Here is a 14,575-nt window from a genome sequence, read left to right on the forward strand (position 1 = left end):
AAAGCAGTGTTCTGGGTTCCTCAAGTTATTCCTGCTAGAGTTCCTCAAAGCAGACTCTCTGGAAAATCCTCTCTATCTCTTTGCTGATGACTCCACTCTCTGCCGCTCCATACCTCATCCCTCAGATTGGCAGACTGCAGCCTCCTCCCTCTCTGCAGACCTGGACAAAATCACAGACTGGTTAAACAAGTGGAACATGTCTCAATCCTGACAAATCTCACTGTCTCTCTGAAAAGATCGTCTGGAAAACCCTCCCATCTACTTACTGAACAATCCTCTGGAAGAAGTCTGTCACTCAAGATTTTGGGTCTCACAATCTGCCATGATCTTTCCTGGGAAAAACACATTTCCAAGCTCGCCTCCAAACCCAGTTGCAGACTGGGCATTCTCCGTCGTCGTGCGGAGTCCTTTTTTGGCACTTCTGAGCTTCTCACCACATACAAAGCTTTCATCCGCAGCTTGATGGCATACAGCTCTCCCCTCTGGACTGGTGCTCCTGCCTCACACCTAGCTCGGCTTCACGCTGTAGAAACCAAAGCTTTCTGAATCATTGGTATCTCTCGTGATGAAGCTGATTCTGAAGGCCTTTCACTCTCTCACCGCAGGCAGGTTGGTTGTCTTACTCTCTTCTACAGACTCCTCTCCGACAAAGCTCCCCTAGCTCTGTTCCCCAAATATTCCTACAGGATGCATAAGATCTGCCAGCAACCCTCTTATGGTGAAACTGCCAAAATCAAGACTCTCTGTTCACCTTCACCCTTTCATTCCTCTTTTCTCCTGCCTTTGGAACAAACTCCCACACTCTCTTCAATCCCTCTCCTCCCTCCAGGTCTTTAAAACAGCTGTTCACCACCATCTCTTATCTTCCCCCATCCAAAACCTTGATCTTTCTACCCCCGTTAATACAAATCCCAATCCACCTCTTTCAATCTCCGACTTATTTCCTAAAATTCCTAGTGGTGTCCATTTGTTTTATACAGTGTACCCCCCCCCCCCCCACCCTCTCCCTTCCACAGATCTACTGATGTCCCTGTTCTCTACTGTTGATGTGATTGTGTGCTGCCTCCTCTCGACTCCCGTTCTCTTTAGTACATGTTTTATCTGTCAGTTTATGTTTTTGTGGTTAATGTGATTGCTCTTACACGAAACTCGACTCCGAACCTCGACTTCGTATAAAAAAAAAGAAAGAAAAAAAATGTTGCAGGCGTCGTTCCAGAATATCCCATAAATGCTGGATTGGGTTTTCATCTGTTGACTGAGAAGGCTATTACATATGCATAACATCAGTGTCATGTTCATCAAACCATTGGGTGACCACACATCCTCTGTGGAATGGGGTATTGTGGGGGTTGGGAGGGGGGTCTCCTCTTGCAGCCCTGCTAGCCATAATTATAGGCAACCAAGCATGTGCAGCATTTTTATACATGACCCTAAGCATACTGGGATGTTATTTACTGAATTAACACAAGGGCCACACCTGTGTAAAGGCCATTGCTTGGTGTCCCTCATTTACCCAGATGTTACCATTTTTGTCCACTACCTGTAATTCTTCCAAGACTCATTTGAGTACCAGAAGCTTACACTCCATATTTTTATCGGGAGTAATGCATTCGATCGTGTCCGTGTTTGTGTGTGTGCGTGTGTGTTCGTGAACAAGATATCTGGAAAGGTTCTGAACGGATTTGGATGAAAGTTGCTGGGATGATTGCCCTTGGGATAAGGAAGAATTGATTAGTTTTTCGTGAAGTTCAGGATATTATTCCGGATCCAGGAATTTTTTGAAGGATTGTTTACCATTGGAAGACAGGGCTCATTTTGTTTTAACATTATCTTCTATATATTCTATATTTAACATTGTGATAGGAAAATAGTTTTCATATTTGTTGTAAATGTAGTTTAAACTCGTGATTATGCATTAGAGCGGTGTATTTTGTTAGCAGCGTCGTCTTCAAGGTTCTTTTTTTCCTTTTCTCATAAAGACATATTCTGTCATTTTAAAACTACCAAAGTGTGTATTAGGTTTCCCCGTTTCATAAAATGTATCATTTGATACGTATAATGCTTTAAAACTGTTTTTTTTTTTTACTTCAGAAGAGATTTCAACATTTAGGCTGGTTAAAAAAAAAATCCTGTTTATCATCGCCGCCCGCCCCATAAAAGTCGTGCGCCCCTAAAAAAATCTTTTTTTTTCTTTGCTCGCGAAGTCAGTAAAATCCGTTCCCTGTGTTGAGGAGCTGAGGTACCACAGATGAGTCATATACTATACTAGCAAAGGTACCTGGCATTGCCCAGGTTCCAAATATGTAGAAAGTAAATGACTTGACTTATATGCAAGTTGTTATGTAGTTCATGTTGTATGTAATTATATGTTCATAACATAAGAACTTGCTATAAGTTAAGTCATTTAAGTTAGAAAAGAGTGAGTTCGTGATTTAGGTCCAAGTTCAATCCATTTAGGGACTATATTTCAGAACGGGCCACATTTGGTGGTCTTCACAAATTTTTGCCGCTGCTGGGTTTGGAGCGCGGATCGTCTGTGTGGCAAGCAAGCACATGATCCACTGGGCCACCAGCGCTGCCTAGGTAGAATATTAACAGACATGTGTTTTAGTCAGCAAGAGCTCTGGGGTAGACAACATTTCTTGTTCTGCCGTTTGGTGCTCTGATGAAAAGATGTGTGCTTGCCCCAACACGTGAGCATGCAACGTCGAGTTGACCATGAGAGAAACATGGACTTGTCAGTTCAACTCCAGCAACCTTGAGAGACTGTCCCTGAGACTTGTTGATGGTCATAGCAAATGATAGTCTCACTGGAAACTGAAGGCGCTTGAACTGAAATGGCATATCTGTTGGGATGATGGGAATCCGTGGAATAAAAACATCCTCTCCCTTGGCACAACCAGTCATAATGGTGGCTTCGATCACATGGGGCATAAGAGTTTTGACAGCGAGTCTTGTACCGTTACAGAGTTTTGGTGCATCCAAATTTCGTAGCAACATAATGGGGGCTCCCACTTTCAGTTGCAGATTGTGAGGTGGAACGCCAGTGAGCTGAAGAGAGTTTAGAAACTCTGTTGGATAGTTGACAGCATCGTCAAGATCAACTACAGTGTCAACTGACTTGTACCATGTGGATTGGTCTGGTAGCTGTTGAATGATGGTGGCATTAATATCCTGCACAATGTCATTTTGGGAGCAAGGATGGCACGTTCACAAAGCCACTCATGGTTTTTATAATTCTGTGAGAGGCTAGGATAAACCTTTATAGCATTTGTTCAGATGTGTTGATGATTGTTCCACAATTTGGGGGTATTGTGACATATCCAGTCTCAGTGTCTACTGGTAGCTGACCATTGCCCAGTTGAAGCAAAACCTTTGGAAACTGGCCTGCTGAGACATCTCTCTTCAGTCATCCTGCAAAAGTCATCCTGCCAAAATCAAGACTCTCTGCTCACCTTCACTCCTTCATTCCTCTTTTCTCTCGCCTCTGGAACAAACTCCCTCACTCTCTTCAATCCCACTCCTCCCTCCAGGTCTTTAAAACGGCTGTTCACCACCATCTCTTATCTTCCCCAATCCAAAACCTTGATCTTTTCTACCCCCGCTAATTTCACCCCAAATCCACTTTTTTGAGGTGCCGACTTCTTTCCTGGAAGTCCTTGGTGTCCTTGCGTTTTATACCTATCCCGCCTCCCCTCAGGCCCTCTCCCTCCCACACATCTCCCGATGTCCCTGCTCTCAAATGTTGTGTTTGTGTGCTTCCTCCCCTTCTCTCCCCATCCTGTCGACCGCTCCCCTTTTTATATACTTTGTTTGCTTGTTTTGTTTGTTTGATAAATGTTAGCTCTTTCACGAGCCTCAACTCTGTATACAAAAAAAAAGAAAAAAAAAGTGCAACTCTCATGTCGGTAGAAAGATGGAGTTTTTCCACTCGTCTCCAAATATAGGATTCTTTGAGGCATGCTCTCAACTCATCAGCAGGTGTACCCTTTGGAATGACTGGTAGAGTTTGCCTGAAATCTCCAGAGAGCAAGAGTGTGACTCCACCCATGATTTTAGTGTTACCTTTGAGATCCTGTAAGGTGCGATCGAGAGCCTCAAATGCAAGTCTGTGAGATATTGTGCACTCATCCCATACTATCAGCTTGGCCTGCTTTACAACCTGTGCCTGTCCAGATCCTTTGCCAATATTGCACACAGGACTCTCATTGTGGGCCAGGTTGAGTGGCAGCTTAAAAGCAGAATGAGCAGTCCTGCCACCCGTGAGCAAAGTTGCAGCAATTCCAGATGAGGCCACTGCCATAGCAATCTGCTGTAGTGAACGAACTTGTGCCAAAATTAAGTTGATCAAAAACGTTTTGCCTGTTCCACCAGGGGCATCATGGAAAACGATTCCACCCGAGTCAGATGTCAACAATTGTTTGATCCTTGTATAAGCTTCTTTTTGATCTGGAACCAAGAGTGGTTCATTTTGGTGGACATACTGTTGCAGCTGTTGAATGTCATAGGTGGTTGCCTGAAGCATCTCTCGACTGAGAGTTGCAGGTTCAGTTCGTACAGGAGCAGGCAGTCCACACTGTTGAAGATCCTTGCCAGCCATGGACTGTACAGTATTTTCAATGAGTACCAGTGCTTGGCTGGCTGTACATGGCAGAGGTAAATTGCAGGTTTGGGTTTTTTGACTCTTGTTGTGCTTGATACAGTATGTCTTCTGTCATGCTGTCCTGGTGATTTTGCCAAAGTTGCTCAGGATTGGATGGTGAACAGGCACAGATAATGATAGCAATGTGGCTCCTCATCTTGCTTGGAGAATGCGAGACTGCAGCCTCTTCCAAGGTACTGTTCCAGTGTGCATCATCTTCCAAGAGACCTCTTCTCAGGCAAGCTTCACGGTATGTTGCACAGACATATCCAGCAACTGTGTTGAGATCCTGGAATGAGGTTGGACCATGAATGTTGTGCAGGAGGAGACTGAGATAAAAGCACTCAGATTTGCTGAGATGAACAGTGTAGACACGATCTAACACTTGACTGGATCTGATGTGAGGGTGTCTAGGGATTGTTGCACCTTGCTTTCTTGGCTGAAATGCCTTTTTCCCTTCTTTCCAGGTGTAATATCTGGGCACTTCACAGTAGAGAAGACTTCTAGCAAAGGAATCTTGTTTGCACAAATCAAAGAATGCAGTTAGTTTGGTCCGAGGTGGCTGCTGGGCGGTGGAATTTTTTGGTTAATCATTGATTCTGTGGTGCATAGGGACCCCCGTGCCAAATTTGGTGAAGATCCGTTGAGAAATGGCGACGCTGTTTCAGAACAAACAAACAAACAGACAACCTTTCACGCTTTTAATATAGATGCAGTACCTGCAGTAAGAGTCGTACTGCCGAGAAGAGGCCCACTCGGAAGTTCAAGAAGTAGTTGGTATTCTGAAGGAGAAGCCAAATATCATCGGCAAACGGGAGAGCCTCACGTGATAATTATTGCTGTGGATTTCTTGTCAAAAATTAAACGAGCGCTACACTACATGTAGTAGTAGGTGATGATAGATACATCTATGAGTGCTGTAATAGCAGTAGCTGCTGATTGATAGGTGTATAAACGGGAATGTGGAACTCGAGTCAGTAGCTGCTGATAGATAGATACATCTATGAGTGCTATAATAGCAGTAGCTGCTGATAGATAGATGTATAAACGCGAATCAGACATTCTTTTGGTGTGGTTTATGTCCTCTTCCATGTCTACCAAACTGCTCAATATGCATGTACTGTAAAGTGATATTTCTTGGTGTGGAACTCTAGTCAAACATCTATGAGTGCTATAATAGCAGTAGCTGCTGATAGATAGATACATCTATGAGTGCTATAATAGCAGTAGCTGCTGATAGATAGATGTATAAACGCGAATCAGACATTCTTTTGGTGTGGTTTATGTCCTCTTCCATGTCTACCAAACTTCTCAATATGCATGTACTGTAAAGTGATATTTCTTGGTGTGGAACTCGAGTCAAACATCTATGAGTGCTATAATAGCAGTAGCTGCTGATAGATAGACACATCTATGAGTGCTATAATAGCAGTAGCTGCTGATAGATAGATGTATAAATGCGAATCAGACATCCTTTTGATGTGGTTAATGTCCTCTTCCATGTCTACCAAACTGCTCAATATGCATGTACCGGTACCATGAAGTGATATTTCGTGGCGAGGAATTCTAGTCAAATATGTATGGATGCTATGGCAATAGCTGCTGATCGATACATGTATGGCAACCGGACATTATTCTTAAAAGCCGAAGTTTTGGTCTACCATTGTTATATGTATCGGCAAATATTAAAAGTAAACAGAACTCAATGTGACATAGGTTTCTTTATTTGAATCGTATCAGTGCGTACATACGAAGGTTTACTCGTTTAGAAATCATAACATGATTCATCATATATGTTCGATCAAGTATATTTAAGAAAAAAACATATTGTGCGTTGAATAATCCATTAAAATTTCACTCTGAAAAAAAACCAAAAAAAAAAACCCCCCTCCCTCCCTACCCACTTTTTTGAAAAAAAGTGATGATAAACAGGAATTTTTTTTAACCAGCCTTACCTCAGCGAATGTCAATCGCGGTGTCAGTATTTGATGAACTTATAAAGACTTAGGTGAGTTATAAGTGTGACAAGCATGTGCACGGGATTCTTCCCAGAAGAATGAGTGGTCGCATTAGCTTGTACGACTTAAAATGAGCGAGTTTTGTTTTGACGTTTGGGCCAGTTTTACATGTTGTATCCCTAAGGAATGAAACGAACGTTTTTTCTGGCTTACAATTTTATTTGAAGTCAAAATACACTCACTTGTATAGAATTGAAAGCTGAATCCGAAAATGTAAGTGAAATTGCCTTGTTTTTTTTAAACATTATCTTGAAGGAGCTGGGGCTCCCACGTCGATCGGAAGAATGGACGCGACAAAAAGCTGGAATTCATCCGAGTTGCTTTAATCAAACCAAAACTCTCAGGCACTCTGAAAAGCCCGTTTATCAGGCAGCAATATATATACATATTATCCCGGAGCGTTTGCCCAGGAAAGGCGAGAGGGGGCGTGGCCCAGCGTCCTGGCTGCGGCCTGGCAAGTTGAGGGCGAGCCTGCCCGGGCATGCCCGGGCGTCCCGACCGAGGCATGGCAAGTTGAGTGCGGGCCTGCCCGGGCATCCTGGACGAGCCCGGCATGGTGATCGCTCCGCGTCCTTGATAGGTGCAAGGCGATTGTGAAAACCCAGCGGTAGCCGCTACACACGTCCCCCCAGAATCGACTTGCACCGGCAGGGTCAATTTGAGGGGGGTCCTGATGACCCGGCCGAAGCGACCCATGGCGGGTCGTGGGAGGGGGTCCGGTGTGGTGGTGGGCGGTCGAGTGGGGGGCACCGTGGACGGGGGGCGGCCTCGCCGCGGCGGAAGGGCCACCCGTGGTGGGTGGTCGACGTCCACGTGCGCCGGCTTGAGGCGGTCCACCGCAATCCGGTCCGACCTGCCGCCGATGTCGATGACGAACGACTTGTCGTCCCATCGCAGCACCCGGAAGGGCCCGTCGTACGGCGGCCGGAGTGGCCCCCGATGTGCGTCGTGACGCACAAAAACATACTCCGCTGTGCGAAGTGCTGGGGGGACGTAGGACTGGGGGTCACCGTGGTGGGATGTTGGCACGGGGGCAAACCGTCGGGCGGCCTCCTGGAGGTCCGAGCGCTGGTGAGCTGCGGACCAGGGACTGGTAGCGTCGGGCACGAATTCGCCCGGGACGCGTAGCGCCTGGCCATAGACAAGCTCGGCGGTGGATGCCTGGAGGTCCTCCTTGGGGGCCGTGCGGAGGCCCAAAAGGACCCACGGCAGCCGGTCGGCCCAACCGCCGTCTTGAAGGCCGGCCATGAGCGCGGCCTTCATAGAGCGGTGGAATTGCTCGTACAACCCGTTTGCTTGGGGGTGGTAGGCCGTAGTACGGTGGAGCTTGACCCCCAGGTTGCGGGCGACCGCGCCCCACAGCTCGGAGGTGAACTGTGGTCCGCGGTCTGACGAGATGTCCGCCGGTGCGCCGAAGCGGGCGACCCAGGTGGCGATGAAAGCCTGCGCCACGTCGGCGGTGGTGGTGGAGACGAGGGGAACGGCCTCCGGCCACCTGGTGGTCCTGTCCACCATGGTGAGCAGGTGTGTGAACCCCCGTGACGGGGGGAGGTGGCCCACCAGATCCACGTTGACGTGGTCGAAACGTCGTTCGGGCACGGTGAAAGGTGCCAGCGGGGCCTGGGTGTGTCGGTGGACCTTGGCCCGTTGGCAGGCCGTGCAGGTGCTGGTCCAATCGTGGACGTCCCGACGAAGGCCGTGCCAGACGAATCGCGCCGACACCAGCTTCTGGGAAGCTTTCCGGCCCGGGTGGGAAAGGCCGTGGAGGGAGGCGAAGATGCGGCGTTGCCAGGTGACGGGCACGATGGGGCGAGGCTGGCCTTGGGAGACGTCGCAGAGCAGGACAGTGTCCGCGAAGGGGATGTCGGCCAGGCGGAGGCCCGTGTCCGCCGCCCGGAGGGCTTGCACCGTGGTGTCGGTGGTTTGGTCCGCCGCCATAAGCGCAAAGTCCACGCCCAGGTGGACTGCGTTCGCGCTGGCCCGGGAAAGACAGTCGGCCACGGCGTTGTTTTTGCCGGCGACGTGCCGGATGTCCGTGGTAAACTCCGACACGGCGGAGAGGTGGCGCTGTTGGCGGGCCGACCATGGCTCCGTGACCTTGGCCATGGCGTAAACCAACGGCTTGTGGTCGACGAACGCCGTGAAAGGTCGGCCCTCCAGGAGGTGGCGGAAATGGCGGACGGCCAGGTGTAGACCGAGGAGCTCCCGGTCAAACGTGCTGTATTTGAGCTCGTTCGGCCGGAGCTGCCGGCTGAAAAAAGCGAGTGGCTGCCAAACCCCGTTCACCCATTGCTCATGTACGGCGCCCACCGCGTAGTCGGAGGCATCCATGGTGAGGGCGATGGGAGCGTTGAGCACCGGGTGAGCGAGCAGTGTTGCGTCGGCGAGGGCCCGCTTTGAGCTTTGGAAGGCCGCATCCATTGCTGCGGACCAGGCGATGTCGTGCTTGGCCGGCTTGCCCCGGAGGGCTTCGTAGAGGGGCCGCATGAGTTGAGCAGCGCGGGGCACGAAGCGGTGATAAAAATTCACCATTCCCAGGAATTCCTGCAGGGCCTTTATGGTGCGGGGATGCGGAAACGTGGTGATGGCCTCGACCTTGGTTGGCAGCGGCACGGCCCCGTTCTTGGTGATGTGGTGGCCCAAAAAATCAACGGCCGTCGTGCCGAAGTGGCATTTGGCCGGGTTGACGATGAGGCCGTGCTCGCTGAGGCGCCCGAACAGTGTTCGGAGGTGGAGGAGGTGCTCGGCCCGGGACGTGCTGGCGACGAGGATGTCATCCAGGTAAACGAAAAGGAACGGCAGGTCACGCAACACGCCGTCCATCAAGTGCTGGAACGCCTGAGCCGCGTTCTTGAGACCAAACGGCATCCGTAAGAATTCGAATAAGCCGAACGGCGTGATGACTGCCGTTTTAGGGACGTCGGCCGCCCTGACAGGTACCTGGTGATATCCCCGTATGAGATCAATTTTCGAAAAAATGACCCGTCCCGCCAGACGGGCGGAGAAGTCTTGGATATGCGGGATCGGGTACCTGTCGGGGGTGGTAGCGTCATTGAGACGGCGGTAGTCGCCACACGGGCGCCATCCACCCCCCGGCTTTGGCACGATGTGCAGTGGCGAGGCCCACGCGCTATCGGAGCGCCGCACGATGCCGAGGTGCTCCAACGCGTCGAATTCGGCCTTCGCCATGGCGAGCTTGGCTGGGTCAAGGCGGCGGGCCCTGGCATAGACCGGCGGGCCCGTGGTTGGTATGTGGTGCTCGATCCCATGCCGTACTGCGACGGCCGAAAACGTCGGCCGCGTGAGGGCCGGGAACTCCGTGAGCAGGCGAGCAAACTCGTTCGCCGCCGGGACGGCGCATGCCAGCTCGGTCGGCGCGGAGCTGCTCAATGTGCATACCAGGGAGCTGAAGGTTTCGGCGTTGATTAAACGACGCCGTTGGACGTCCACCAGCAGTCCGTGTGCGCAGAGGAAGTCGGCGCCTAGCAGAGCCATGGGCACGTTTGCGGTTACAAACGTCCAAGCAAAGCGTTGGCCGCCGAAGCAGAGGGTGACGTTGCGTGGGCCGAAGGTGCGGATGGTCGATCCGTTGGCCGCAACCAAGGAGGGGCCGCAAACCGCGGATTGCCTGCCCTGGTCAGAGGCGGGTATGACGCTCAGTTGGGCGCCGGTGTCGCACAGGAAGCGCCGTCCGGACGCTTTATCCGTGATGAACAGTAAGTTGCCCGTGTGGCCGGCGCTCATGGCTGGTAATGAACGCCGGCCCGGCCGTTTCCCGGCCTGCTGAAGGTGCACGGGGGTCGGCATGTCCGGGCCTTCTGTCCGAACCTGGCATGATAGTAACACCACGCTTGGTCAGGTGGAGGCCCCGGTCGTCGTGCTGGAGGTGGTCGGCTCGGTGTAGCGGCCGCCAATTGCGTCGACAGTTCGGTCGTCGACCGTGCCGGGTGCTCGGGCGCCATGGGTGTTGCGTCGGACGGCGGTGGGTCCCATGTCGCCGCTGCGATGCACTGTCCTGCGGCGGAGATCTTGTCGGCTTCTCTGGCAAGGGCCCGGGGATCTGTGATCGTCGTGCTTGCCAGGGCGAGGCGTACCGGGTGAGGCAGCTGACGGAGGAACAGCTCCCGGAACAGGAATGCCGGAGAGTGCTCGCCGAGCAGTGAAAGCATGTAGTCCATTCGCTCGGAAGGGCGCGTGTCGCCGAGCTCGGGCAGGTCGAGCAGGCGCCGTGCGCGTTCCGCCGATGGGAGGGCGAAAGCGTCGAGGAGAAGCTTCTTAATCGCGCCGTATTTGTCAGCGGCTGGCGGGCTCTCGAGGAGGCTCAGGGCGCGGGCCGCGGTGGCCGAACCGAGCGCTGCTACCACATGGTGGAAGCGGGTGTCGTCGGCCGTGATGCCTCGCAGGGCGAACAGGGAATCCGCCTGTGCGAACCAAACCGCCGCGTGAGCCTCCCAGAAGGTAGGCAGTTTAAGGGCGACTGCCGTGTCCATGTCGGTAGGTCACCAATGAAGGAGCTGGGGCTCCCACGTCGATCGGAAGAATGGACGCGACAAAAAGCTGGAATTCATCCGAGTTGCTTTAATCAAACCAAAACTCTCAGGCACTCTGAAAAGCCCGTTTATCGGGCAGCAATATATATACATATTATCCCGGAGCGTTTGCCCAGGAAAGGCGAGAGGGGGCGTGGCCCAGCGTCCTGGCTGCGGCCTGGCAAGTTGAGGGCGAGCCTGCCCGGGCGTCCCGACCGAGGCCTGGCAAGTTGAGCGCGGGCCTGCCCGGGCGTCCTGGACGAGCCCGGCATGGTGATCGCTCCGCGTCCTTGATAGGTGCAAGGCGATTGTGAAAACCCAGCGGTAGCCGCTACACACTTCTATATATTCTAAATATATATCTGTGCAGTGTCTGTCTTGTGTTGTCACTGAACTACTCCCTCAAACTTTTGTGAAATCGTACTATTCCAACTTGACCCACGGCGGGAGTATGCGCTCTACTGAGTGGCGTTCTAGTTGCTCTCTTTAACTGAATTTAAATGCACCATTTGAAGTATGTACTGAGAAAAACCAGTGTCCAACCACTTAGCCATTATATCCATTTGTGAAAACAGAAGCCATATTCATATTGTGTATAAAAAAAAAAAGTGTTCATAATACTGTATTTGAGACCCCTTCACTCCCACTCTTCCCCCTTTCCCTCGTATCATTCGCAATGATCTTTTGTTCCCACCTCCTCAACGCCCCTTTCCTTCCTTCCCTCTTTCTGTCTCTCTGTGTCTCTGTCTCTGTCTGTCTGTCTGTCTGTCTGTCTGTCTGTCTGTCTGTCTCTCTCTCTCTCTCTCTCTCTCTCTCTCTCTCTCTCTCTCTTATTTAATATGCTGATGGTCCCTTACAAGTCCTTGCCAACACCAAGGGAGGCCCAACACAGGTGCACATGTCAATTCAGCATGTTAGCAATGCTTTTTCAGTGTTAGTAACACAATATTTGCCGATATAAGTTGGCTGTCCAATAGGCCTATTAAAATGGTATTGCTATACTGGGTGCAAAAATGGTAGGTTCATTTTAAAACCATTGGGTCGAGAAAGACACCACTCCATTGTCCACCTTTGTTAATTTGCGTACTCCCTGAATGTCCCGTTGCCATCCCATATTGTCTCGATGAGCTCATTTGTTTTTACTAATCCAACATCAATGTACGCGACCTTCCGGTTCCAGGTCTGAACGCATTGGCCGTTGGCTCTTGCAGTGCCTCCTTCTAGTTCATCAAAGCCAAGTTTTCTGGACCAGGTCCATCGTGTCTTCCTGGTATCAAATCGTACCTGTTGTTGGATGTGTTTTCATCAAATGTTCGTCCGACGAAGAACAAGGTTGTATGTTCATCCAATTATTGTCGAATTTGTGTCCCTATAAGTAAGTTTCTGGCCTACTTGCCAAGGCCTCAGCTAGTGGGTGTGCCAATTTTATCTCTATTCCTCCGTTATTATGCCATGTGCCTCGTTCCGCTTCCTTTATCCTAAGTATTACCTGACTGTTGTTGGGTTCTGCCTTCCCTTCCTCCCTTTCTACTGTCCTCTTCGTTCTGTTATGGCCTGATTCACTCTGTGCTAGCTCCTGCATGAGCATCGACACTATATACAAAAAATCTGTTGCTTTATCATCTCACTGTGATGACCCATGTCAGCCTGTCCCCTTTAAATCCTATTATTGGTTTGTCATGATGTTATTCTTGTCATGAAGCTCTTCCATGAGCCTTGAACTGCATGCATCTTGCATGCCTGATTTACAGAGTCCCAAATGAAGGTTTCCTTGTGGCCAATGCATTGAACTGAGAAATAGAGTTGTTGGCACCATTTAGCAGTTGCTAATGTGAAAAGCACAGATTCATTCAGAAATGGCATGTAATTATGTAACAAATTCTGCAATCAAGAAAAGACTGAAAAAGATCGTGGGATGCATGCGTTCAAAGTTAAACCAGTTTTTAGTCCTTAAAATGTTATTGTATAGATAAATTCACAAAAAATTGGAATTAATTATCTGTGACGTCATTAATTGTGTTCAAAGCCCAGAGAGTCTTGGCAAGTTAGTGGAAATGTCCAATCAGAAAGCAATCATCAAGTCGATTTGGTTTTGCATGTTGATCTCGTGAAATAATCATCTGCATCCTGCAAATCACAGACAAACACATTTGTAGCAAAGGTTAATATTCCCAAGGATGTACAATGCTTCCAAGCTATTCCAAATCATAATGCCAGTCTGAAAGTCATTTAAATTATGATTTTTTTTTAAGCAACAGGACTTTGTTTCAATCATCCTATTTCAGGTTAAATATCTCTTTCATCATGAACTCTTTCTGTATTTTTATCTCTGTGATATATGAGGTACATCACTTGTATATGTTTACTCAAATGCATGATCTAGGTGTGGACATCCATCACTTCTATCAATTATCATGATCTACACGCGGCCTCACTAACCAAGCCGCTGCGGAAGTTGTCGATGCGACGCTGGCCGAACATCAGGCTGATTGCCCGACAGAGAGATGGTAGATATTGCAACATGTATGGGTAGAGGAGCAATGGTTGACTGCAAATCCACGTCTCCAGTAGATTATTTGCCATTGCAATAAGGATGAGACGAGCACAGCGAGTGGTCGCCATTTTGTGCCCTTCGTTTTCATTGTGGGTTGCTGGCTGGGGGACGGAGACAGTGCAATGTTTTTATGTTTTAGTGTGAAGCAACATTCAAAACTGCAGGTCAGAGTAAAACAGACTGAATTACAAAGGAACATGGGAATTATTGAACTATCAAGATCCACAACTGTTGAAGAACTATGACTCCCCTCCGGATCCAGCCCCAGATGGAATTGAATGATATCAATTGAAATAAAATACTTTTCATTAAAACCTTTAATACTATACTACCTTCACTGCAATTTGACTCCAAACTTTATTGGTTGCCTGTTGAATTGACCCCATTAATCTTTCTGCAATTCAAACTCAGCTGTTGATAAAGGTGTTGTGCACATACGATTTTGACGTTGGAATCTTCTTCGTTAAAACAAGAACGTCTTTGTCAACAAATTTCATTCATTATGTACCCTTCTCCACAATCCATGGGGTTACAACTGCTTTGTTTGCTTGCAGATAACGCCTGTTCGCAGTACATACCTGTAAAACTTTGGTGAGTCAAGGTGACAATGTGTGTGCTTTTGAACCGTTTGATCCTGGATATGATAACTACTGGATTCGAGCCAATATTGACTGCCATTCTAATGTTGTGCCAATAGGTGGAACTGGAGTGAGGAACATGCAGTGCATCAGATAAGGATGTTAAACCGGCTGTCATCTACAATGTAGATACTGTAGCGGTTCCCGCTGAATGTACACAATCGCCTTGCACCTGCCAGGACGCGGCCAGGGCG

General features: G+C 49.4%; 1 protein-coding gene across 6 annotated transcripts in view; it reads right to left on the bottom strand.

Moving 5' to 3' along the window:
• Positions 1–6,350: 6,350 nt before the first annotated feature.
• Positions 6,351–14,575, bottom strand: part of DHRS7 (dehydrogenase/reductase 7) — a 33,239-nt gene continuing 25,014 nt past the window's right edge. For 4 of the 6 annotated variants that reach the window (XM_078787156.1, XM_078787157.1, XM_078787158.1 and 1 more), the window contains 2 exons: positions 13,629–13,844; positions 13,035–13,316 (listed from right to left, as the gene is read on the bottom strand). In XM_078787156.1, the coding sequence (XP_078643282.1) occupies positions 13,266–13,316; positions 13,629–13,844 (267 nt within the window). In that variant the 3' untranslated portion in view covers positions 13,035–13,265. Of the gene's footprint in view, positions 6,909–11,526; positions 13,317–13,628; positions 13,845–14,575 lie in introns of those variants that run through there. The other 2 variants (XR_013625053.1, XR_013625054.1) reach the window with 1 other exon arrangement.

The sequence above is a fragment of the Myxine glutinosa genome, chromosome 11, assembly GCF_964187855.1.
Source record: "Myxine glutinosa chromosome 11, kmMyxGlut1.1, whole genome shotgun sequence".
NCBI lineage: Eukaryota > Metazoa > Chordata > Myxini > Myxiniformes > Myxinidae > Myxine > Myxine glutinosa.